The sequence below is a fragment of the Anser brachyrhynchus genome, assembly GCF_964034855.1.
Source record: "Anser brachyrhynchus genome assembly, chromosome: 2".
Classification (NCBI taxonomy): Eukaryota; Metazoa; Chordata; class Aves; order Anseriformes; family Anatidae; genus Anser; species Anser brachyrhynchus.
This window is the reverse complement of record NC_137695.1, coordinates 67,094,320-67,122,272: the sequence shown is the minus strand read 5'-3', so window position 1 is coordinate 67,122,272 and position 27,953 is coordinate 67,094,320. Positions and strand designations below refer to the sequence as shown.

The 27,953-nt window shown below is 35.8% G+C and overlaps 1 protein-coding gene across 10 annotated transcripts in view; it reads right to left on the bottom strand.

Moving 5' to 3' along the window:
* FBXL2 (F-box and leucine rich repeat protein 2) overlaps positions 1 to 27,953 on the bottom strand; it is a 59,352-nt gene that overhangs the window by 13,628 nt on the left and 17,771 nt on the right. For 5 of the 10 annotated variants that reach the window (XM_080580114.1, XM_080580117.1, XM_080580119.1 and 2 more), the window contains exons 2-10: positions 27,875 to 27,936; positions 14,197 to 14,251; positions 12,623 to 12,697; positions 9,049 to 9,143; positions 5,957 to 6,025; positions 5,777 to 5,872; positions 5,337 to 5,463; positions 5,067 to 5,141; positions 463 to 593 (exon numbers count right to left, since the gene is read on the bottom strand). In XM_080580114.1, coding sequence (XP_080436240.1) covers positions 463 to 593; positions 5,067 to 5,141; positions 5,337 to 5,463; positions 5,777 to 5,872; positions 5,957 to 6,025; positions 9,049 to 9,143; positions 12,623 to 12,697; positions 14,197 to 14,251; positions 27,875 to 27,936 — 785 coding nt within the window. Of the gene's footprint in view, positions 1 to 462; positions 594 to 5,066; positions 5,142 to 5,336; positions 5,464 to 5,776; positions 5,892 to 5,956; positions 6,045 to 9,048; positions 9,144 to 12,622; positions 12,698 to 14,196; positions 14,252 to 27,874; positions 27,937 to 27,953 lie in introns of those variants that run through there. The other 5 variants (XM_080580121.1, XM_080580120.1, XM_080580123.1 and 2 more) reach the window with 5 other exon arrangements.

Sequence of the window (27,953 nt, the reverse complement as noted above, 5' to 3'; positions counted from 1 at the left end):
CAAAATCTGTAAATACAATACTTAAGTATAACTTAGTTATTTTTTTCAAGACAAATGACCACATAAAACCACATTAGATTAAAAATATCACAAGACAACTACAGACACTTTTACCTTCAAAAAAATAGGCTTTAGATCTTCTTTCATCTGGCTCATAATGAGTACACAACATTCAGCTAGAAGCACAGAACTGAACTGCCAGGTTCAAGATGGTTTATTCGTCATATATTTTTTTTTCTTATATACCGTGGACTACATTCATATGATAGCTACACTGAGAACCAGCCCTCTAGTTTAGATTCAGCTGGTATCTCTAACTTAATGTTTTGATTGTAAAGGTAACGTGAACAACACAAAACTAAATCAAACCTGCAGATATCAGCCATTATCTTCAGAAGTGAATTTCTTAGATCAGGCCAGAAACAACATGACATGTATATGATGTGCTCATGACATACTCACTTCAGCCTTGGGCAGTTTAGACCAAGTGCTGTGAGAGAAGCATCTGTAAGGTTGCTACAGCCAGAAACACACAGTGACTGAAGTCTATGGCATCCTCTACAGATTTTTACAATACCCTCATCTGAAATTTGCTGCAACACAGAAAAAGGCTGAAGTTATCAAGTCATCTGTCAAGAACAAAAATCAAGTCATATTACTGAACTTTGTGTCACATTGTATATAACCTTGGCAACCTGTGGCTTTTCAACCACAAAATAACATCATGATACCATGTTCACTGATAACACTGAAGATAATCAACACAGGTGTTTCCTACTTATGCATTTTTCCTCAGACCTGGAGAACTGCTCAAAGGCAGTCTGAAGAACAGAGGAAGTCTTGCTTGCTTTGTATTCACTTTATAATTTTCACATAACACCTTATTTTTTTTCTCCAAATTGTAGTTATCATCATGTCAAGTGTCTTATTTCTTACACACTTGTAGAGTTCAGGTCTTTCTTTCCAATGACTCTGCAGGTAAGTTTATGAACAGTGCAAAAGAGAGCTTAAAAAATCTCAATGCAGGACAGGTAACTACCTATTTTACATTGGAGCTACAAGACCCAAGGGTAAAAATCCTTCACTTACGGTTTGATTCAAAGAACAAGGTTTTTCACTTGTCAAAAGTGTTCTGTACTAAATATTCTTAAAAAAAAGTAACTCTCAATTTGGGAGATGAATAAAAAAAATTCTCTCTGAAACAGATGCTGTAAGAAATAGCCCCAGTGCAGCTACACACAAAACAGCAACAGGAACTAGATTATTGGATGTGTGTGCAAATATTTATATGTACTTTATTCTGGAAGGTGTTCTCCCCTCCTCCCACTCCTACTCCAAGAAATTTCTTTTTTCTGCTGAATGGACTGATCCTTCACAGTGAGATAAGCCTATTTTATTTCCTGAACTAGTATTACTCTTGCAATGGTAGCAAACCCTGCTAGCATCTTCCAAATTAAAGTACACATTCCTTTTATAAGTCACCCATCTGGGTATGCTAACACCACTATAGCATATTTCTGAGGCTAACCATTACCACAAACATTACATTTCATAGAAGAAAACAGGATGAGAAATCATATTTCAGCACAAAGGGACATCACCTTATGATCCCCTCAAAACATCATTTTTTAATAGCAGCAGTTTGAATTTGCAAATTGTTCTATCACATAAAAATTATTCCAGACAGAAATCTAGAAGTCCTGTCTTCTTTTTGTGGATCCATAAGGACTTGCTTTAACTATAGAAGCTAAGCTTTTATTAATAATATTTATTGTTATTAAAAGTCCAATGCCTATCAAGTGTTTTCTGGCTTTGACTCAAAATATGCTATTTTCTGGATTTTTTTTTGTTTCCTTTGAGAGGGACTCTTGACATTATTATTGGGAAAATGAACTATTTTATAGGTAGGGACTACATAAAACTCTATGCTGCTGCAGATGGGCAAAACCCTCAAGTAATATATAGAAATGTTCTTATTCTGAAATTACTTGTGGTTTCAATGCCTATATCCCTCTCAGGAAAGAAAAGTGGCCAAAAATGTCTACAAGCTTCTACACTCTAAAGATGGTTCCTTTCAGATGTGCAGTTTCCAGAAGTATTACCAGGATTTGGAACAGAGAGCTTGTGGATGCCCCGTCCCTGGAGATGTTCAAGACCAAGCTGGACAAGGCCCTGGACAACCTGATCTAGTGGGTGGCAACCTTGCACATGGCAGGGGGCTTGGGACTAGATGATCTCTAAGGTCCCTTCCAACCCGAGCCGTTCTGTGATTCTGTGATGATCAGTGGACCACTTGGTGGGTAAGGAATTGGCAGGATGGTTCCACAGGAAGAGTTGCAGTCAATGGCTCAATGTCAAATGGCTCAAGTGGAGATCAATAACAAGTGGTGTTCCTCAGCAGTTAGTAAGGGGACTGGAGCTGTTTAGTATCTTTGTTGATGACATGGACTGTAGGATCGAGTGCACCCTCAGCAAATTTGCTGATGACACCAAGCTGTGTGGTGTGGTTGACACACTTGGAGGGAAGGGATGACATCCAGAGGGACCTGGGCAGGCCTGAGAGGTGGGCCTGTGCGAACCTCATGAGGTTCAACAAGGCCAAGTGCAAGGTCCTGCTTCTGGATCAGGGCAATCCCAAGCACAAACAGAAGCTGGGAAGAGAATGTATTGAGAGTGGCCTGAGGAGAAGGACCTGGGGGTGTTCACTGATGAGAAGCTGAACACGAGCTGGCAATGAGTGCTTGCAGCCCAGTAAGCCAACCATGTCCTGACCTGCATCAAAAGTAGCATGGTCTTCAGGGCGAGGGAAGTGATTGTTCCCCTCTGCTCTGCTCTCATGAGACCCCACCTGGAGCACTGCATTCAGCTCTGGGACCCCCAGCACAAGAAGGACATAGATGTATTAGAATGAGTCCAGAGGAGGGCCATGAGGATGCTCAGAGGGCTGGGGCACCTCTCCTATGAAGAAAGGCTGAGGGAGTTGGGGTTGTTCAGCCTGGAGAAGAGAAGGCTCCAGGAAGTCTTCCAGTGGCCTTCCAGCACCTAAAGGGGACCTGCAGGACAGCTGGGGAGGGACTCTTTGACAGGGAGTGTAGTGATAGGACAAGGAGCAATGGCTTTAAACTTAAAAAGAGTAGATTTGGATTAGGTATTAGGAAGAAATTCTTTATTCAGAGAGTGGTGAGGCACTGGAAAAGGTTGCCCAGAGAAGCTGTGGATGCCCCATCCCTGGAAGTGTTTAAGGCCAGGTTGGATGGGGGTTTGGGCAACCTGCTCTGGTGGGAGGTATCCCTGCCTGTGGCAGGGGGGTTGGAATTTGATGCTCTTTAAGGTCCCTTCCAACCCAAACCTTTGATTCTATGATAAGTTAATTTCACAGCAACTAGAGCTGGCCTGTCATTTGAAAAAGACCAAAAAACAGAGCCGCTAGAATTAAAGTGTGGATCATATGAAGCACATGGAGACCTGCTGTGTAAAAAGCAATGCTAGCCCTTTGATCACAAAGAGCCTAAATGCTTCTGGAAGTATGCTTCTAAGGCCAGCAAGTTCTCTAGTGAAACAGAGCTTCAAAGCACACACAACTAGGTAGTACATACAAACTATCAACTCAAACAATTCAAAGGGAAAAAACACTAACTTTTTTTTTTGGAAGTTAATCCTACATGACAACTAATATACCGGCCCAATGGAAAACTCCAGTACACTTTTATGCCAATGCCCCTTTTAGGTGGCAGAGATCATAACTGAGTATTATCAGACCTTGAGAGCCTTCTGCAAAAATACTCATAAAAGGCTGCAACCTGCTATGTATCATTAGATCCTGGTAAAACACAACAGAAAAAGAAGCTATGAGGAGGAGGACAAAATGAAGAGTGAAAGGAAAGGAAATTACGGCCTACCTTTATTTTTGTAAGTGTGGTTCTGACCAAAAAGAAGGAAATTCTATTCATTTCCATTATCATTACGTATACAACTGCAGTGCTAAAGTAGCTAGCTTGATTTTCCTTTTCTTTTGTTTTTTTCTGAGAAAGTTGAAGGTTTGAAACAAATTTCAGATTGAAAAATCTGAGAATTCTCTTTCCTTAGACGTGCCTCATGGAAGCTTAAGATTTGTATTCACATTGTTCCTAATTTCTTCAAAATTTAAGGTAACTTGTAATAATCCCTAATACTTTTTTTTTAGTCTATTAATTTAATCAAAAATTTCATCAAATCGTAAGAAAAAATGGTCCCATGCCACATTAATTGAGGAAACAGATTTCAATGTTTGAGCCCAAGCAGATTTTATGACACAATAAATTACCAATAAAACTGAAGAAATTTTTCCAAAAGGAAAAAAAAATAACATTTGAAGTTGTATGACTGAAAAACTGAAACTTTAATTTATTTCAGACTTTACTAAGGACTTACTAAGAGTGACTTAAATACATTTCAAGCCTAAAAGATCTCTCCCACTCCTAAAAAGTCACATCAGGAACAACAACAAAAAAAAAGCAAACATAAACCACAGCAAATTTAATTTTGTATATTCTCTAAGTAAAATTAAACAAACATGTATGATTCCCAGTCATTTCATTACAAATCAATGTATTCTTCCATTAATGCTAAAAAACCATGCCTTTCTGCTACTTAGATGGTTCTGAATCATCCTGTTATGATGTCATTGCATTTTAATCTCCATTATGCAGCCCACAATATGGCTTCTGCTCCATTAGAAACCTTAAAATTATGAACAGAGCAAAATGTTTGACCTTAATATATGGGAGAATATGAACTACATCTGTAAAACTGTATGTTTTAATACATACACAATTCATCTGAGTTGAATGAACACAGTTAATTCAAACTCTGGAGCTTGCTACAGTCAAAAGGTAGAATGAGGAAAAATAACCCAACACTCCAAATCTACATTCAGTTCGTTTTAGATATCTATTCCACATAAAATTTTACAAACTGCAGAGATGTACAATTTGAATTATTTAAGTATGCAACAACTAAATTCATTAGCATTTGAAGATGGTTTAAGATTCTTAGAGAATATATCTTTTGAAGTTTCAAATACTTACTGTGCAGGATTGCAAATTCAGGATTGCAAGTTCATGACAGTGATTTTGAATGTGTTTCAGGGCTTCATCTTCTAACTGTATTATCAATTAAATTGAACATAGGAAAAGAAACAAGAAATTAAAAGCAAACCACACTAGACAAATGAGTGTACACATCTTGTAATATTGAACAAAATATTATAACAAAACCAATATTTTTTAATTCATGAAGATTTCAAAAAGCCAAAAGAAAAAATGTATTTCTAAAGGATCACCCAAGCAGTTATGTACCTGTGTGCAACCTCTAAGAAATAGTGCTTTTAGTCCACTACACCCTTTCACCAGTGCTTCAATACCATCCTTTGTAATCTGATCACACCAGGAAAGATTCAAATGTTCCAGATTTCTGCAACCCTCACTGGGAGAATTAAAAAAATACATAAAGTTAAATCCAGCCTTCAAATAGTCATAACAGTGGGAAACCCAAATTAAACACACTGTTAGAAGTTAGTGATAGCCAGTGGACTATGCCAGGCCTCTACAGAAAAGTCATGAGAAAAGACAACACAAACATCATTGTCCACACCCAAGCAGTGCTAGATACAAGATACAGTCAGTGCTGATGCACAATATTAAGGTTCAGCACTGTGTTGTTTTTTAAAAAAACTTTATTATATATTGAACAGCTCTTTAAATTCTTTTCTTTAATACAAAACACTAAATCTTCTTACCTTAAACCTTTCAAAGAGCTGTTTGTGATGGCTACACAAGATGTCAGATCCAGATGTTTCAGCTTGGAACAGAATCTGCTAAGACTGTAACACGTACTGCAAAACAGCAGACACACTAAAAATACCTTCAGCTACTTCTTCCAAATTCCACTAACAACCAAAAAAAACTCTTTGACTTACCTGTCAGTGATTTTTGTGCACCCATTTAGATTTAAGAGTTCGATGTTTCTACAGTTCTGTGCAAAGGTCCTAAAACAGCAACAAAAAGCTAGAAAATCACTGTTATGTCTAGTGACTGAATTACTGGTATAATTTAGTCTACAGCGCACTCTGTCCCCTAATGCCTTCCATCTCAGGGAAAAAGCTTGCTCTTCAACCCACAGAGTAAAACATCTGTTTCAGTGGCTGCTTTTTCATTTTGCTATTGCAAGTTCTGTCTTGAGTAACTCCGAAACCAAGTGTTCTTCCTCTCTCAAATACTGCTTGAGCAAGGTGTTTATTTCTGTCATTGAACAGAACTGATTTGCTTCAAACACCTTAACTAAAATCATTAAGGGAATGAACACAAAGGTTGAAATATCACATCAGTTAAATACTAAGCATACTTAAGCTTCTGGGGGAGAGTTTTCACACATCTCGTTACCGAAATTTCTGTAGGCCTTATTAAGGAGCTGACTCCCATATCAAATGCAAATGCAGGAATGTAGCCTGCACAACACAGAATTGGGCCTTAAGTCGTCTGGACTACTAAGGGAAAGCCCTGGCGGTTGCAAATTAGTTATTTATGATGTTAAAAATTAAAATGCATCTGTATGCACTACTGGGTGTGTACACTAAAGATGACTGGAGCTATTACACCACTAAAAGCCTGTATATATCATTATACTAATTACCCAGAAGAAATGCATCGACTTTCTTTTCGTCTCTCCAGAGCAGTATTTACAGCTGCATTGCATTTCAGAGCACTGTTTTTATGCCCCTGTTTCCTCCAACTGCATGGATTTTATTGGCAGTGATGGAGGAAACACACAAAAACAGTTTTGTCTGGAGGCTTGTCGTGGTTAGCAGATCCAACTACACACTCAGCTAGCAACAACTTCCTGGCTCTCCAGTATGGATTGAAAACAATGGAAAAAAAAAAAAAAACAGCAAGCAGTTATACTGGTGATAGTTTCCACGTGAATTCTCAAAACAGCTATTTCAAAATTCACATAGCGGAGTGAGATTTACAATCGAGACTCTCTTCAAATCACTTGGAAAGACTCTACACTCTGTAATAACTTGCAGGAACAGTAAACAGACTTTGAGATTCAACTGTGAGGCATGTCCTGACAGAGATGCCACAAACATTCAGTACTTACATAGCCAATATAACCTACTTTGATAACTGCCTTTTTTTAAACTAAAGGTGGACGTAAAGGAAAGATAAAATGAGAAATTAGTATCAGCCCCAAAACTAAAGGATCAGTGCAAAACTCCTGATAGGTAAAGTTGCTTTCAGAACAAATATCCCCAAATTAAAGCCATTTCTCATATTATTGTTTTGAAAGTCTTAAAGTTCACGGCTTTATCATTCAGTGGGTAATTTCAGTATCATCTGATTACATTTCAGGGGTAAAGCTTCATCTTTCCTAAAGTTTCTCAGGAAGTGCAGACTACCATCTGCACTAGTTAGTTATTATGGATGCACTTATGCGTACTGCTAGCAGTCCAATAGCTATTTTCCTATTTGCATCAATGTACACAGGCTATATACTGAACAACTACAAAAATATCTCTTTACTAAATATATTGTTATTCAAAAATATTTTAACTCTTGCCATCTTCCTCCTTTCACACACCGCTAATACCTGAACCCATTTGAAATTTTTGGTTCTGGCCACAACCCTCACTGCAGTCCCCTAGCCTTAGTGTTCTGAACAGCAGTCATGAGCCTACAGCGAATACAAAAATTGGAATTAATGGGGAGGAAAACTGTTGCCTACCTGTCCTCTTTCCTCCAACACCCTTACTTCCTTCCCAGCTACCTTCTTAGTTCCCACCTCTCTCAGTGCCTGCCTTCCCCACCTCCTCCACTTCAGCCATGACTTCCACTACTGAGGACACAGGGACCATCTGCACGAATGCTCTGGGAGCCTGGAGGATTTATGTGGATTACTATTATTTTTACTTTAAATCTTAAAAAGGGCTCTTTTAGCAACACCTGAAACAAATCTGGAAAGACTAAGAAAAATGAAAAACAAATAATTTAGAATAGCTTAACATAACATTTCTATTTGTTTTTAACCAAATTTCTAGGGTGTTTGTTTGTTTAAGCCTTAAAACCTCTAAGGGAAAACATGCTCTGGCTTTTACTCATGAAAGTCAGATTACACACCAAAAATGCTCATAAATTTATTCTGGAGACAAATTAAATTAATGAGACTTGCTTGTAAATCTTAGAAAGAGCTAAAGGTCATGAGACACTAACCTAATGCCCACTGCTGAACAAAAATCTTTGTGCTTGTACCTAGGTCAGACTGAACATCATCTAGCCCACTCTGCTGTGACAGTCAAGCAAAGTGTAATGACTGCAAGTTATATTCTGAGCCTGCCTCCAAACATGCTTTGAGCCCTGTAGTATTTGTCATGTAGGGACCTTTCAGCTGCAGGTAAGATCTTTGGGTTTAAATAAGGAAAGAAACATCCACAGAGGAATCTGAATTAATCAATTTGCATATAGCAAAAGCTTACAGGGATTCAATGTATCTTATGGGAACAAGTTGCACATTTCAATTTATAAGTATCTTAAAGGAGTCTGCTAACAGACTCCTGAGATGCTCCTGTTGCCTATTTGCTCTTACAGCAAGAGGAAAATCCCACACCTTTCCCGATTCTGTAGACACTCAACTGCATCAGTCTTTACTATTCCTCCCCTTGCTACGGTCACCTCTTGTCCAAACAAAAAGATGAACTATAAACTTACTATTAACCTTGATGAAATTATACTTAAAGTACAAGTCTGAAAACATTTAAAATGTTTGAAAGTTGAGAGAAAATTAATGAAGAAAAAAAAAACATTTCTCATTTCTTAATTCATTTCCAGAAGTGAAAAAAAAAAAGGTAGCTATATTTTATCTCAAACTGATGGCTCATTTGGTCATTGCTAAGGTACTTAAGCATCCCATTTTGTTCATTAGACAGTATTTAGAAACCCAAAGAAATGTAACAGTAACTGCTTTTGTTCTGGATATTAGGAAATAAGTGATGTCTCAATCTAGGACTTTACTTACTTTAAAGAGGAGTCTCCAACACCAAGACATCCTCTCAGACTAAGTTGTCTCAGGAACCCACCACACCTTTTCGATATATTTTCCACAACACGACCCTTAAACCAAATAAAAGGAAGACTTTGTTGAGTTTTATTCTGACATTACATTCTAACCACATTAAAAATGCCAGGACTGAAAATCAGTCCTAGTTAAATCCCACCAGAACTATACCTCTTTGAATTTCTTTTCCTACTTAAGAAAAAAAGGGTTACTTGATGAGAGAAGTGCTGCTCAAAACAATTTTTAGATCTCTCTTCCTTTTTCAGTCTATGATACGTGGCCTGATTTTTTTCTCAGCAAAACCCTACCCATTAAAATTGCTAAAATGATCTTCAGGATCTGTCAGATTTGCAGGCAGTCTGAAGAACTGCCCAGAGGCAGAACAGGAGGCATTCTGTTCCTCAAGGACTACAGTTACTACTACAGCATACAAGTTTAAATTATCCCTGAAGATGTGCTTAGGCTAGTATTTGAATCTGAACTATAGCCCCTTGTAAGTCCCATTTTACAGTCCCTGCTATAGGGATGATTACTTCTGAAACAAGAAGGTGTTGGACACCTGGTGGGAGCAGCCACTTCAACTACAGAAGACTTGCAAGAGCCCACCTCCCAAGTCTTCAAAGTCAGATATATTTGAGAGTCTGCTCCTAACACCTGGAAATGCCCAGGGACTTCTCAGACTGTGGAACTTACTGACATTACACCTCCTTATTTGCCAAAAGTTGGAGCACAGTTTACAAACAAAACTTCCCACTTGACCTTGTGCTTGCTACAGAATGCTATTCATTTACACCCTGAAAGCATTTTGATATATAGGAAGAGTAAGCAGAATAGAATAGTACTTCTAGTGCTCCAAGCTAGCATTATGAAAAATGTTATTTCAACTATGATAAAAATATACACTTTTATTTTATTTCTTCATAGTAAAAACAGAATAATATATCAAAAAGCAGGTAAACACTGCAACAACTGACTACACATCACATTGTGTCTAATTTTAGGAAGACAAAGTAAAAAGAAAACAACACTGATCTTCTAACAAATAGGACAAATATATACCTAACTGCACCTTTTATTTTCTTCTCTCTTTTATTTTAAATAAACAATACTCATAAATTACAGGGCAGTGCATTTTTTTAATTTCCTCTCTATACGCAATGGCAGCAATTTTACTGAAACAGTAAAACTTTTCTTGGATTTTGTTGTTCACCTGTTATATCAAAGTCCCAGCTAAAACCATGTGAAAATATCAGAGCTTATTTGTTAGTCTCTGAGTAACAGATTATCTCCTATCTCAAACATTTTTACTTCGAAACAAACAAACTGAATGCAACTATACACTTCATGAAGTGACATACTTTTTAGGGCTTTCCTGTCACTTAGAATTATTTCCCAGCAGAGGCTAAATACCTTTATTGTAAGGATAAAGTCTTCTCAATGAATTGCATATAATGCAGATTCAATCTACATAGGGGAAAAAAGCCAAAACCTAATGCATTATTCAAAGAAAATAATGAAACAAATAATAAATGGGTATGGAAAAACGTATCTTATTACTTTAAGCACGTTAAAAAAACACCAAACCAGCATATTCAAAAATACAACGTAAGTGCATTCAAATGTATTTAGCTGTTTGAATAGTTCAATGCCACTCAAAATCCTGTTCTTCAGACCATCCCAGCTTATGCTTGGTGCCACATACCAACAAATTCTAAGGCACACTTAACTTCAAGATCTTCACACATCTTTGCAGTAGAAAAGAACATTTTTCCTTTATAGCATATACTTTTTTCTCAGTTTATTCCGTATCATATAAGGTCTTGAATAGGAAAAATTTCACAACAAAACTGATTTTCCATTATCTGATAGTCTCAGATCAAGTACTGCTTGATGTTATGTGCAGTATCATCAAATAGTGCAATACTGAGCTGAGCAAAAATTTGCCAAATAACAATTAGCAGCTTTTACCTGTATTAAATCTAGACAGAAAAAAAAAAACTAAAACAGCTTAAGGAAAAACCAAGCTCTTAGACACTGAATGTGAACACATTTCTCATCCAGAACTAATTTCTGTAGTACTTGTTCATTTAATTTGCACTTAGGAATAAATTTAACGCATATGTATTAAAGTACTTAAGTACTTAAATGCAATACACTGAAGTAACTGAATTGCTCAAAACCACAGTATCTCCTTATAGAAAGAGGACCATAACTTAATTTCATTCATTCTCATTAACATCAGGCTGAGAATGAATGATTAACATTCATTCTCATTAATATCAGGCTACAAATACGTCTGAAAGGGCAACACCACTATGAAACTCTGCATGAAACTCTGCAAAAATGTAAAAGCCCAACACTGTTTCTAAATAACAGAAAAGTTTCAGACACAAAAAAGGCTGACCAAGAGAATGGCCACAGATCTGGTGGGGTTTGTTTATTATTTTTTAGCAAATGAGAAACACCAGCTTTTTTAGAGGCAAGTGAAAAAAATGAAATTAGAGCTCCAAGACTTCTTAGACACATCCAGATATTTGAAGATGCCAAAATCTTTCGCCTACCTCCACAAGATTCTTGTATTTAACATCAGTATAGCAGAGGAGGTGGCATTAAAATTTTAAGAGAACAGTGAGAAAATTTACTCTATGTTGCTGTAAAGCTTAAAGAACTGTTTGAACCACAGTTAGCAAAATATATCAAATGATCCCCATCTGGATTTTATTCATGCAACTAAGAAGCTTAACATGAAATCCAGAAGCAAATTAGTTATTGTATTCTAAATTTAATTTATATTATCAAACACAAATTATAAACTAGTCCAGTTACAATTATGGACTTGTATTTTACTATGGATTTTTGTCTTCATTTTCCAACGCCAAATTTTATTCTGTTATACACATCTATGATAGCATTAATACAGACATGTTTTTCTTATGAAACATAAGACTGCCGCAATCTTTTTGTTATATGCTGAAAAGGACTTTAATCCACATGTACATGCATTTCAGGCAAGGTTCAAGCCCTAGGAAACAAATGTTCATAAAGTGGTAATAATATATACAGCAAATCAAATCCAGGCCAAGCCAGCAGTAAGAAAAGTTGTTTAGCATTTTGTTGTTGAAGTCTCCAAGTTCTGGGGCCAAGTGTCCAGAGAGCATTCAGCACTAGATGGCACTCTCACAGAGACAAGCAACAAAATTCCTCTAGGCTGTGAAAGTGACTCAGCATCTCAATCAGTTCAGAGGCACCCTTTACATCTTTGTTTTCCGGAAATGATCAGTTTTGAATTTACAGAGCCTTGTATGTATACAATATATGCAAATTAGCTGATACACTGCCAACAACCAAAACTCTAAAACTCATCCAGTGTAAAAAAGTCAAATACAGTGCTATCTTCCTATATGCTCCTTCTCTGTTTTAGTATCTCAAACTTTAACCTTTAAAATGTGAGAACTCAAGCACAGCCTATGGAATACTGAAAATGGGCTACGCTCTTAAACATCACCATAGGAATGAAATAAACAAAGACACTAACCTCTATATCTGTCTGAAAGTTAAAAAGGTCTATTCTTTGCCAATTGCTTCCATCCAGAGCTAAAACATTCCATGCCTGCAAAAAACAAATAGAGATTATATACCTCCACTGACTGCTCCCCTCATTTTCGTCTCAGAAATTCAAATACAACAAACTCCAAAATACAGTAAAATAGACATTTTTAGGTAGCAGCTTTTAAAAAACAAATGTAATTGTAGATATTAGTAATCCTAAAATATCAACTGGTTAAAACCAGGGCATTTGTAGAAATTAAACACAGATCTCCTAAAAGGATTACACTTCAGAGATTTGTCTTATGCCCATAAAACATGCATTAGAGGAAGAAATTAAATAAAATACATGAACATAGCAGGATTCAATAGTCAATTTTTAAAAAGAGCTTTTGTAAATTTGTCTAGTAAGTTATTCTTGCTAGATGCATATGGAGAGAAGTGACTGCGCACGAGATTCCTTCCAATAAAACCAGAGTTCCTCAACCTCACTAGTTACTATTCTGAGAGGAACAGAAACCTTTCAGAAAATTGCCGACTTTCCACTGTTAGAATCAGGCCTTTCCATGCGCTGAGTTACATTTACATGTTTGAGAATTTGTCCTTTACTACTGACGCAATAGATGATAGTTTTTTAAAGTAGAACAAAGTAAAAAAGTGAGAGAAACAAAAATATACTCAGAAATACTGAAAGAAAATCACATCCAACTGACAAGAGGTAGCTTTGAGAGAAAAAATTCTGCTTGTTTTATCACCTTGGTTTTCTTCTGATGTATTCAAGACTTTACCTGAAGGTTCTAACAAAGCCTAATGTTAGTTAGCTCACAAAACTTACTGAATTTGTGGACCAAGATGGTATGGGTATAGAAATGAAACAGTTACACAATTATATAATAAAACAATGAAACAAACCAAAAAAATAAAAATAAAAATGGAGAAAAGCATGAAATTAGAAAGTTAATTCATGTTGTATAAGAATACGCCTCATTGCACACACTTCATGTAGGACCAGAATATTTTTCATTTTAACTTAAAAAAAAGACTAGCTAAATATAAAAGCTTACTTTGCCCGCTTTCTCTACTATCTTCTGTGTGCCTTTTTCCTCTACTAGTAGTCCATTTATTTAACACCTTTTGTGCTTGACAAGCTAATGATGGATGAACTTCTTAGACACATGGTGCACATTAACCGAACTACATGGAATTTTAAGCAGAATATGCGTTTGAAAAATAGCGTTATATGGCCACATGCTTTATAAAAAGCAAATGCCATTATGCCAAAATGGGCTTAATCCTTTCTCCAGATATAGAGCATACACTACGGGGTATCTTTTCTACAGCCTTTAAACAGAAGTCTAACATAGCAACTAATTCCACATATCTGAATGCAAGAGTGGACCCACTGTTTATTTGTTTTAATAAACAATGAGGCTATATTTGATTTTTTTTTTCCCTATTTTAGACAGGAAGGAGATTGCCTTAAAGCCCATGATTTGCAAGTAATTAAGAGAAAGCTTTCCAAAGAACAGCAACAACAAAAAGAAGCACAATAGAAAAACATACCTTGGAAACCTGTGCACATCGACACAAAGTAACTATGTCCAAGAAAGAAAAAATTCTAGAAAAAAGGAAAGAATAACAACTAAAATATTTTATTATGAGTTCAGACTAACACATTAATTCACTGGTCTGTAGTTCTATGGAAATAAAACCAGTTACACAACAAGCCAGCTAAATGAAATACAAGCGTTTCACTAAATTATTTTGCTTAGTGAGACTTAAGGAGTAATACCACAGCCATCTTCTTAAGATAGTCAACACCTGCATAGTAGAAAAACAGGTGCTGCTACAGATAATCTATTTTACGACTCTCCCTCCTCGTTACCCAAATATGTATGAATAACAAATTATTTTTTTCTTATTTTTAATTCAGAGAAACTGGTTTATAAACCTTTAATTGCGATACTATTAAAGAAATAACTTACACAAATATATGTGAAGATTTTAGAGACTGGTGAAGTGTAAGAAATGGGAAATAACACACAGATAAATCCAAATTCGAGAAACTACGTACAAACACAAAGCATGATAACCCTTATTTCTAAAGGGGCATCACAATGACTACCAAGTCTATCACAGTCAGCATCTTTTTTTAATTTGCTCTAAAAGAAAGAATTACACTTCAAAATTTAGCATTACAATTCTGATCACTGAAACAACTCTTCAAGGATGGCGACTTTTCGTAGTTTTCTAAACTAAATTTTTCACTGTCAAAACTAATTTTGCTAAATACCATTTACGAACAACAATGAAACCAGTTCAAAGAAAATTCTCAGGGAATAAAATATATTAACTTGAGCATAAAATATAGATCCCATTCCAAAATCATTTTCTATTACAAACAATGAAAGATATGAAATACATGAAAGATGTTCCTGCAGTTCATTTTTGAAGTATTACCTCTCACCAATGAACCTTTTCAGTTATCCAAACAATGAACAGTGATAATAATATTGTGTGTAACATGGCATTTTTAGCACTAAGGAGGAAACACAACTGGAAAGAGATGCTGAATTCTATAGGTAAAATTCTGATTACTATTTTCCAAGTGGAAACCTGAAGCTAGAGCTCTAAATGGATGCCTAAATCCTAAGGGTTGTGGTTTTTAGCTGTGGTAAGAGTAATGCAATAGAAGTTAATGGAAGTATTTATTAAACGTTAAGGCCCTTCTGGACATTTATGATCATTTATGATCGGTTCAGTTATTAGTTTTCCAATATTTCATCAACATATGAAAATACTTTTTCACTGTACAATAATATATTTCCCCCCCAAAAAAATCTCAAAAGGCAAAAAAAACAATTTACAAAACAACGCAGATAACATTCATTTTGATAGCATCTATTTTGTCATTTGAACATCCACTCTAAGGTCTGCTGCCCCCCTTAAGAAACTTAGCAGTGCTTTACACACAAACTGCACACTGCATGTGTTCAGCAAGATTGCTGGACTGTTCAGATGAGCAAAGAAAGCACTCTCTCTTTTAAGAGCAGCATTTATCTCAGTGACCTGCCATGAACCCTCTCTGTAGTCACCTTTCCCCCCTTCCCAAGAGGGGAGCAGCAGAAGGTGAGGGAGGGGATAGAACACTAGAGAGCTGTAAAAGCCGCCTGGCTTGTAGAAGCTTCCTTGTAATAATACTGTATGAGGGGAATCACAGGGTTGTCTTAGATTTACAGAAGCCAAAGCATAAAATACATGTTTCTAAATTATTTCTAATGAAAACATGAAGGATGGTGACAAACCATTTCATGACACAATATTCTTGCCTAAATGAAGCGTAGGACATGCTTTGGAAGTGATTCATCCAGTTCCACTGAAAGTAAAAAATAACAGAAGGAATTCAAGACATTGAAGAAAAGCTATTTTCTATATTCCAACTACTGAGTTGTCTAGCAGTCTCTCTTCATGCTTGACTGTTTATTGCTGTTACGAGATTTATGGTGATGTATGATTTCTGCTGAAAAGGATTAAAACCAAATGCTGAACAGATGTATTTATTTTTGCTCCATTTTGTATGAAGTGACTTTTTAAAAAGTCAAAAACTGAAAGTGGTTATTTTATGTTACAAAGAAAAGTATTTTAATAAGTGTAAACATCCATGATGTTTTTAGACTTTTTGTTTTGTTATAACGAAGAAACTGTCTTGAAAGGCAGCTCAAGCTGTCTCCATGAAAATAGATAACTTAAAATGAGATTAGGATGCATTCTAACAGACCAAAATCAGTATCATTACTCAATTAAATATTACCATAGGTACAAGATACCAGTAAATTCTTGTAGAATTGCTAAGAGTTATTTTGCCAACTTGCTTGGAACTGTTTTTTCCACGCTCTTCTGTTTCTTTACTCTGTAGTACAGTATTATGGGCAAACCGCTAAGACAATAGCTTCTCTACTTGCAGCCCCACAGAACTACTAGTAAATCCTTATCAGTCAGGGAAAATAGCCAGCAAGACACAAGACTAAGGTTTTAAGGCTTTAAAACCCAATCAAAGAACAGAGAAAGAGATGGCAACACTGACATTGTCTGGCACTTTGGCAGAGGGACTATGTCAGCAAACACTTGTAATTTTAAAAAGTGAAAAAATTACCATGTAGGCCAGCCAATGGTTGTATAGCACATCTGTCCTCTATGACCATAACTACATAGATGGAAGTTAATGCAGCCAGCCACAGGATTAATTTCCACTTAGGTCTTTGGCACAATTTAGTACAGGGAAACTGGAAATGTATAGAACCACAGTAATGTTTAGGATAATCTGTACTAACTTCCTGTATCCCAGGTTATTAATTTTTCCTTAGTTAGCCTGTACTGAGCCCATGAAGGACAATCTGCTTACTAATAATCAGAGTTCATCAAGACTTCTTGTCCCTAGGCACACACCAGTCTGGACACACATATGCCTCACAAGCTTGGTCTTGGAGATCTTTCACTATTAACAGTACCAGAAGTATGCATGAGTGTCATGCCAAAGGCACAAAGAGTTGTACAAGCTCACAGTTCCTCAACTCCTTTAAGGTAAACTACTATTTGGCTAAAGCCTAAATTCCAGAAAATGATCTATTCTTGATTTGAAAGCCTTCAAGGGGTGGAAAATCACCACCTTCTCCGACAGTTTGTTCCACTGGTTAATCATGCTGTTATAATATTTGCCTTATTTCCAAGGTGAACGTCTGACTTTCAGCTTTATGCTTTCCTCTACTTTTCTTCACCAAATTAAAGAGCGCTTTAGCAGTTAGTACTACCTTCTCACAGAGTTTTAAATCCACTTATCATGTCATCTTTAATTCTTTTTACTTTAGCTCTTTAAATCTCATCTTCTGTGCACATTCTTCTTTCCCAGTATGCTTCTGCAAATGTAGACATCAGAAGCACACGCAGTGTTAAAAACCTTATTAGTACCAACAAAGCTGCACACAGCCAGGGACTTTAACAGCCTTTTTGATACAGCAACAGACAAGATACTTACAGTATCTTATACATTTAATTCCAACATTCTCTTCAGGGATGACACATCCCAGGCTACAGCTCTTTGTGTGACATTCCCTAATCCATGCAAAAATTTATCTTGTAAAATGTAAAATTTATCTTGTTTGAATGTCCCTTTATTTAATATGTCATTCAGATGTCCTTGGGAGTGCTTTGTCTTTGCAGTAATTTACCACTGCATTTCTTTTAGAGTCATCTAGAACTCTTATCTCCAGAGACTTCTTAAAATGTGATTTCCATAACGTGGAATAGAAAACAAAAAGAAAAAAAATGCTATTTGGTCTACCTGCCAGTTGCTGCAATAACTTTTAAGCAACTCTGAATCCTTTTAACATGAACCAATGTACTGTACAGTGCTACTTCTAAATCAAAAGTTCAAATGTTAAAGTCAAATGCCTGAGTAAATTCATGTAATTTGGGTCGGTAGAACCAACTGATTGTTTAACCTCAGACCGATATTGTCCAACCACAAAAACACAACTGTTGATAATATATCTCTCTCTAAATTTTCTATCAAACATATATATAGTGAGTTTTTCCAGTACATATTGAATAGGAGGATGAGTTTTCTTGTATTCTTCCATATATTTCCATTTCCATACAGACTTCATTACTCCCATGTGCTATGAACAGACGTGTTTTCCAAACACAGAAATGACTGACGTCACTTTTATTATTTTGTTTCCCTCTCTGTGGAACCACAAAAAGAAACAGCTATTTCTCGGAAACCCAACACTGCATGGAGCATCACCTACAGAATAAGAAACAAAACCATGCAAGAGTCAAACTGCTTCTCTCGTCTTTCTAAGGCCCTCGCCAACCTAATCACATAAGGAACAAGCTTTTGCAGTGGCAATCTGATAATTACTCGTTTTAAGTATTTTGATACAATACTATATGGCCTGATTACAAGCAGGTAACAAAATACATACAGTAATGCATACACACATACTGTACTGTGACTTCCTGGATATTTTGGCTTGGCAAACTCAACATTGGTATCTGCCCAGTATGACAAAAATGCCTGATAATTTCTAAAAACACTCAGCAATAAGATTTTTAAAACTGGTTTAAGAATGGAATGCTATTTCAAAACTTTTATTTTTCACATCTTTTCAATTCACAGTGCTGTTGCACACAAAGAATGATGTCAAAGTGTCAAAGTATACAGAAATATATAGCTGGATGGATGGAATATATGGATTCCCCATCCCTAGACGTGTTCAAGGCCAGGCTGGACGGGGCTTTGGGCAACCTGTTGTAGCAGGAGGTGTCCCTGCCCACAGCAGGGGGGTTGGAATTAGATGGTCTTCAAGATCCCTTCTAACCCAACTCATTCTGTGATTCTACATTTCTATGAAATGAAAGTCAAAATAACAGATGAGAAATGCATGACCTTTAAGAAGTTAAAGACTTGAACACAAAATATGTATAGGAGGTATAGGGCAAAATCTCAACCCATGAAACAGTTCATCTAATGTCTTCCAAAAGGTCAGATACATGCTATAATCATTCAGCACCCTTACTTAGCTCTGCTTCACTCAAAATAGCTGGTGTGACCTAACGTTTTAGGGCAATCACCTCATTACATTGGTTATCCTGATTCGCCTAAGAAAAATATGAGAATTTCAAGAAGAAAAACCAACAATGGTTATTAGAAAATAATCTTATATAATATTAGCATCATTTTGTCTTCACTAATACTAGGAATCCCACTACAGTGTCTCCAAAAGTGAAGCTAAAGTAGAACGTTTCACTATTTTTTTTTTTGCTTTTTTTCCTTTGCTATTTTTTCTTTTTCATCATCTTTCTCCCCTCCCAAGACCAAATACCTTTCCCAAATACCTTTCAAACTAAATGCCAAACCAAGTCCTGTGCTTTACCTAGAAATGAAGCAGTAGAGGACCTGCAGGCCAATGGAAGAGAGCTAAGACAACTCCCAGCCATGCCACCTCTACTTTCTGCACCCCCAAATCAATCACACCTTCCTAAAATTGGAATAGTTGCAGAGGAGGATGATCCATATTTCTAACCTTAAAAGCCTCATGAATTGTCCAGTTTAATCATTTCCTATAAGAGCTGGATGACCCACAAGGTTCTGCAGTTTCTAAAATAGAACATGCTGGAACTCAGGACTCCCTAGTTTCATTAGCTAGATTTTTGTCAAAGTCTCAGCTGTAGACTCCAGCTACAGCACTTTTTTTTTATTTTTTTTTTTAAGGCATCAAACCAGGAGAAAGAATTCCATAAGGATCAAAAACACTCAAATATTTTTTTATTTTACAGAAAAGCATATGATAAATGAAAACGTAACTACTTTGGGGCAGACAGGAATCCCTGAAAGGGGATACAAACCAGGGAGGAATACCTCATGCACCCATTACAAGCTGGGGCTGATCAAATGGGAAGCAGCTCTGCAGAAAAGGACCTGGGATCCTGCTGAACACCATGATGGATGTGTCTCAAAGCAGAAGGCTTTGGGGCCAACTTATCAATGTGTATAAATATCTGATGGGAGCGGAGATAACACTCTTCTCAGTAGTACCCAGTGACAGAAAAAAGAGTGACAGAAAAAGAGGCCATGGATGCAAACTGAAATACAATAAATTCCACTTAAACAGAAGAAAAAAACACCTTTATTTTTACTGTTAGTGTTGTCAAATACTGAACCAGATTGACTTGAGTGTTTATGGAGTCCCTATCCTTGGAGATAGTCAAAACTCAACAGGACAACGCCAAAAAAAATGTCTGTTCTAGCTGACACTGCTTTCAGCAGCAGGTTGGACTAGATGACCTCCAGAGTTCACTTCCAACCTTAGCTAGTCAATTTTATGAATACAAAATTTGTTTTTATGAAATGATTTTATGAAGTACAAATTTGGCGACTAGAACACATCTTACTAAGAGCAGTTAGCTTAATGATTATTTCAGAGTGGTTTAGCTGGCAGATCATAGTGCCAACCAAACCTTCTGGTCATTCAAATTCTTCCCATGAGAGAAGGTATTATACAATCAGGGCACCAAACAGCCAAAATCAAACATGCCCACTCTACATGCTGGTGGCTTGATAAAAACGTGGAAAAAAACCAAACATGATGCTCTGGTGGTATGCAGCCCAGGAATATTCCATAAACCATAATTCTTACAGACATAAATGTTATGGAAACTTCAGTTAGTCTTTGGACTAGTATTTGGTACACTTGATCCAACCTGTAGCTCTGCTACTGGCCTGGAAAATAACTTTGAAAAACAGATTTCTTATCCTGATGCCTATGCCTGCATAAGGAAGACAGATATGAAAGCTCACCTCTACTGTAAATGCTTCATAAGTTACTGACAAAAACAAACAAAAAAAAGCACAGTATAGGTGTTTGGTATTGTTATTTAAACTCTCTAACATCACTACTGAAAGAAATAAAAACAATGTTCTGTGCTTTTTTTTTTTGTTTGTGTTTTTTTTTTTTTTTTTTTTTTTTTTTGGTAGAGAGTTGGAGTATCCTTTGAATTGCCTTTGTGTTTTGCTGGCACTTTTAGCATGGGAATGAGAAAAGAAAAACAACCATTTTGGAGTGTGTGTGGGGGGGGAATTCCATATGAAAGGAATGGCTTCTTTATATCACTGATACTTCTGAACATTTGGCTTTGGTAATTTGTTAATCAAGAGACTGAGTTCAAATAAGGCTCCAGTTTCAAAGGTAAAAGCAGCTCCAAATGGAATTAGGCCTTGATTAATTAAATAACAGATTCTAAAGAGAAGCTTGAAAGCATATAAAAAACAAAATGAAACAAATGGTAATGCATGGATCTGAGACTTATGTAAGTTGCTGTTACATCATCTTTAGCTGTTATTCCTGCTTTAAATGCTTATTTACTTTTGTTTGTTCCAGAATGACAAATCTTTTGTCACAGGTGTGTTTTTACTAAGAGATAATATCCGTCCTTGAAGTAGGTAATGCTGAAGCAGTCCATTTGTAAGAAAGCCCCAACTCTTCAAGCTGAAACATTAAACAAATCATTTCCTTTTCATAATTCCCAAATTTTACTCAGCACCTTGGCAAAAAAAAAACAAAACAAAACAAAACAACTTCCATTCCCAAATCGCTCCTTCTGCATTAACAGTGTACAAATGCACTCATAGAATTTTCTGCTTGTGTTCTTACAGTCTCTCAATCACATTTTTAAAAGGAATTCCATTTGAAACATCTCTGCCCCAAACACTTAAGCTTATACTTGTGTTTGTTTATGAACAAAACCAAAACATTTAAACAATAAGTAGAGGATGGTAGCTACCTCCTCCAGTTACAAAAGGCCAAGCTTACTTGACAACATAATCATTTTCACATGCTCAGCAAGCACCTCATACAAAGAATTCAGAAAACGCATACAGAATAACCAAGTCATAAGTCAAAGAACTGAAAAATATAAGCTTGCATCTGGAACTGATCTTAGTTGGTAACAATTTCATAAGCAGAGAAACAGTACGTGTATATTGAAGACAAAAATAACCTGTCGTTTGAAACATGACTCATTTTCCCCACTTCATTTGTACAATTAAATAATGCAACATTTCACCTTGCGTAGCAAAGACTGCTGTTTAGTATTTAATAATCTCAGGAAAACATTTCAATTTTATAATGCACATGCAATCGTTTATTTTGATTTTAGACCACTTTTTGCCTTTCTGGCATACTACAATAGAGGACTTCAAGCAATTACAATATAGCTATTTAGAATCACAAACAACCAAAATGATACATCAACTGTATTCATACAGATTATTAATCTAATTGATTGTATAGAAGTTGCTTATGAAAGTAAAACATATTTCCTTTAATTTCAAGATGTAAACAAATCTATGGTTTCTGTAAAGGGAATTCTAATCATGCCTTGTGCATGTAGCTTTCATTGAGCAAATTAAGTTCTGTGATTTCGCATGCCTGAAATACGTCTAGGCAAGGAATTAGTGCAGAGCAGCTGCAATACTCCAAGCTCATGTTAATTTCCCAATATAGAAAACTCCTCTATATAAAGATATGGGCAATATATTCATTAACCAGAAGCATGGAAGCTAGCACTGATAGGAAACAAACAAGAACAATGAGACTGATAACAGCATAACATCAAAACCAGACTCTTGTCTGCAGTCATATACCCATTTCCAGTGGTCCTTAACTCCAAAGAAGCGATTAGAAAACCAACCAAACAGGCGATTAGAACAAATCACAGGCACGTGTCATGGACCAGATAAAGCTTTTGGAAAGTGATTAGATATTTTCATTTTCAGCCAATGGGAAACAGAAACAAAATTATTAGGAACAAGATTTAACAGATTTTTTTATGATTATTAAATTCTTATGTGCTTCAGCAACAATTGATAAGTGGTATCACACTACAAGTACCATTTTTATTTAACATCATTTGCCCAATTGTAAATGAATAGTCATTTAGTTTCTCTGTACCTTCAATCTTCAAGGTAGCATACCTAACCTTAAATAAACATTGAGGATAAAACAAGTTGCAATTTTCTGATTAATCAGCTTTTGCTAGAAATTTTTCCGATTACTGTTAAGTGGGAATGGGCTTTAAAACTTTCCAGTGATTTAACTCAAATTCAGGACAGAATCAATAGCTTAGTGGTCATTGTATAGAATATTCCCTTCAGAATATTCCATATTCCCTTCAGAATATGGAAAATGTCTCATGTTGATTTTCATATCTGTATATATATATGTATGTATATATATATATATATATATTAAATTGCTACGCCACTGGCTAGCACGCACGTGCTAGGAAAGAAAAACGATGAGGAAGAAAAATGACAAAGCATGCTTTTAAAAGTGAGTTTTGTCTAAATTAGGTGAGAAAAGTTTCAAAATAATGACTGCTGTGTTAGAGAAAAATTCCTCTCATAGCTCTAGAAGTCAAGAGAAATAGAGAAGCCAAATTTTACAGTGATTTTGGGCTATTTAAATATCTATGGTTCTAACTAAAAAAAATTAGTCATTATGACAGATTACTTGTTGCAACCTTTTCTGTATTTTTCTCATTTCCCCCACAGTTAGGCAGGCAGGTTGTAAAGTACCATTTCAAATATACACAGCACTATGTTCAACTTCACTTTTCTTCAGCTACTGGCAATTTTTCCTTTCTACTATAATGCAAACACTAACAAAAAGCTGAGCAAAAAGCAGTGTGTAGTAATAAAAACAAATAACAGAAACATGAAAACATGTATAATACTTCATCAGCCACCCACATGCTGCATATTCTTGCATTCAAGAGAAGCTGCTGCTGGAACACAACTGCTGAGTTCCCCTCCTAACTCAGGTTCTAAAATTTGCTTACCTTCTTTTATATCTGGTTGAACACTCAAATTTAAAGTCTGATGACTAAGACCTATTATTTGAGTACATGCACCCAACAAGTATGGTTTACAGCAGAACTCATAATAGCTTTAACATTTATGGTGCAATTTATGAACACTAGTAGTTTGCAGGCATGAAGGAACTGAAAATGGTTCGAATGACTGAAAATAACAAACTTCTACTGTTGAGAACAAGTTCAATTTTCACTTCTTGAGTGGCTGGAATAAATGCAAAAATAATATAAACCAAATCATTGTATTCTCTCTGAATAATTCTTTAAAGAAAAAAAAGTTAGCAAGGAAACAACAAACAGAAAAATACTTTTACAAATACACAAAAGTACTTGTTTTTCCCATTGCTTAAATTTTCAGATCCTTCATGACTTTTTTCAGTAACAAAACCTGATTATAATTACTGCCATGTTTTACAATCAAGTTTCTGAAGCTTGCCATTCTCATGCAAAATCTTATAGCACAAAATATTAGTAATTTAAATACACATGAATAAACCAGATCTGTCCTTCTACATGCCCAAAGTACTGACCATACCTCTATTTTCAAACACATTATGATTACCTTTTATCAAGCACAAAACTTGAAAGTAATATTAGTTACATTCACTATTTTTTGTTTCCAATGTTTTTCAAACTCATACTGTTTGAAAACTTTATGAACTTTAAAAATCCTTTTTTCTTCCTGGCAATTTACAAGAAAAAAATAGGATCATCCTCATGGCTCTGACATTTTACTGAAAAAGTTGATACTGTTAGATCTTGAGTAGTCTATCTCAGACTTCATTTCTGATTCTCTTGGTAATAGATACGGGTTTAACTTCAGATATCAATGCATATCTGCACCTAACATACTGTATGTATTTCCCAATGCATTACTGATGCTTTTCTGTAAGCATGGAAGAAAAAAATAAAGCTACAAATGCCTGAAAACACTGCTTAAATTACACAATTTCTAACAACTCTGTTGGATTCTTATTCAAACAATTTAGCTTTTATTCAACCTTTCACTTCTGTAACAGAGAAGAGTAAAGGGGAAACAGTGTCACTTGCCAACTGGCAAACTAATAGCACTACAACAGCTAAAAGGGGTGGTCATTTTTCTTTTAGCTTGAACAAATGAAAGTCTTTAGCAGAGTATATTTCTTTCACAGGAAAAAAAAAATCAGTTGCAAATGAAATGCCCCCCTCACTCCACTCAAGCTATTCTACCCATTTCAAAGCATGATTGGTCCTCTCCAAATTACAGTCTTCTTGAAACCACCATAGTCCATCTTAGCCAGATAACCTCTTCTTCCTCTGACCAATTATTTGGGTTTATCTCATAGAATCACAGAACGGCTTGGGTTGGAAGGGACCGTAAAGATCACCCAGTTCCAGCCCCCTGCCATGGGCAGGGACACCACCCACTAGATCAGGTTGCCTCCTACCAGAGAAGGAACAAATAATTTGTGGTTTTGTATCCTTCCAAAAGAGCTCCTCACCTGAGAAGCTGAGGGCTTCAGTCAATTACTGATGTGTGGTAGATACTTTGTAGAAACCATGCAAGAGACAATGACACTGCCTTGAAGAGATTATAGTCTAATTCTGGGTGTTACAGAAATAACAGTGATGATCAGGTAGATAAGAAAATGAAAAAGAGTAAGGACTGAAGTGTAAGTCCAGGTGCTTACTTTAACATTTTTAAAATGATTACTGCAATAAATGAGTAAATTTTGAAAAGTGGTAGTATTTTCTAAGTCTACCACCAGAAAAAAGATTTCTCAGTTTTAATAAAAAATATTGGACTGCTTGTTACAGTCAAATTATGTAAGCTTAAATACTTGATGCAAATGACAAGAACACCAACTCTCACAATAGAAGTGTTTACATTTCACTTCCAGATATTTGTAAGATGACATTAATCACCCTTTTTCCATGTGTCAATTTTTTTTAAAAGCTGTAGTATTTTCCAACAGTTTTTATATGCATCTGATATAAGCAAGAAACAAACCAAGTGCATTTGATAACACTTTCAACAGCATTTACTATTCAGTTCCTGCATCGTAAGCAAAACGTTCCCACTGCAACTGAGTTACTCATCTTAATTACAGGGTAGATTGCATAGTTAATATGACAAAAATAATCATGATGTTAATTACACTCAGTACAGTAATATTGAACTCTTTCTGTCATACTAATAGTGCAAGACCATTTTAAACCACTTTGTAGCACGAGCATAAACTGTTTCAGGTGTTGAAAGACACATCCTTTTGCAAGCCTAAGCATAAAACAAATGCCCCACCAATAATCCTTTGGACACCCAGGTTAAGGTTTATATAGCTTCAAAGATAATTTCCTTTTAACCTACAATGAAAGCTAAAGCATACCATGTAATCAGTAAATTCTTTCAGAATAAAACATCTTTGCTATCTCACTGTCTAAACTACATCAACAGTTTCTGTTGAATTACATAAATGGGATGCTTAACACCTGCAGCAGTGGTAAGGACAGTCATTTCCACAGAGACGGAAAACCCTACTGCTAGAAAAGAAGTGTTTTAGATTAAGATGTGCAGCATCGAGTGAAACAAAGCAAAGTTATTAGAATTTGTATTCAGGGCATCACTCAGTGATGCTTTTTCATTTAATCACATTTTCTAAATAGTTCTACAAGACTAATTTACAAAATCACCACCACATGGAATGAGTATATCTGAACAAAAATGAAAATCTTTTAAAAATGCAATTCCTTTTAACAAAAGACTGTTTCTTTAGTACCACCAAGAGAACATTGTGATAGTACAGACACTAAAAAGTACTAACGTTTTAAGAACACTTTCTTAATACACAAGATAGCAAACTACCATTTTTTCAGACAGGAAGCAATGACATACAAGATAACCAAAGCAACTCTTTAGAGTATTAAGAACAAATCATTAGCTCAATTTTAATAACACCATCACTAAAAATTATAATTGCACCATTATACATGGATATTTCTTTTTACACAAAGAGTGGGCTGCAATGAAAACTATAGGCAGCTAGAGAAGAAGTTACTGGGCCGATTCAGTTTCCCCCGTGAAGTGGTTACTTCCAGTTGAGCAGTAACTCCACATTCTGGAATTGACATTTTGCTTGAAATCAACTTTCAACACAACAAGCATGTGAAGACATCCACCAGTGTCTCAACCATGGGCTAAACTTACTGATCCTGATGTTGTAGCTAACTCCTGTGAAGGTGATCTACTCACATAGCTTTGATGAAATGCACAGCTGGCTGAACGATTACAGTAAGTAAAAACCTCCTGTTGGTTCTACCGTATATAACACAGACCAACAGTAAAGGAGACAGTCTGTGCTTTTCACTGCAGTGATTTTTGGAAAGCTTTGAAGTTGTATTTATATTTGTTATAACAAATTTCATAAGAAGAAGAATGTGAGTATCCATTGTAAGGAATTACATAAGAGAATGGATCTTACACTCTACAGACAGATAAAACACTGTGCAATGTGGAAAAGAGTTAAGTACATATACTAAAGCTATTTGAACATTTTATTTCACTTCTTTTTCTAATATGCAAGAAAAAGATCACTACTCAACTATATTATCTATGGTATAGCGTAATTTGAACACTAAAACAAATCAAGACCAATCAAAACAAAACAGGTTAAAGAATTCCAAGATTTAAAAGTCATGTTGCTATTTATTTCAAGATATTTAAGAATTAATAGTAATCTTAATAGTTTAAGAATTAATTTGTAGTCTATAACCCACATAAGCAATGCATTATCTTCAGATTTTTACTCCTTAACACGTTATCGCGAATTACCTTAACAGAAGCTCTTTGGGTAATTTTTTGTTAATAAGGCCTTCGTCATTATTTGAGAAAACCTGGAAACAGAAGGAAA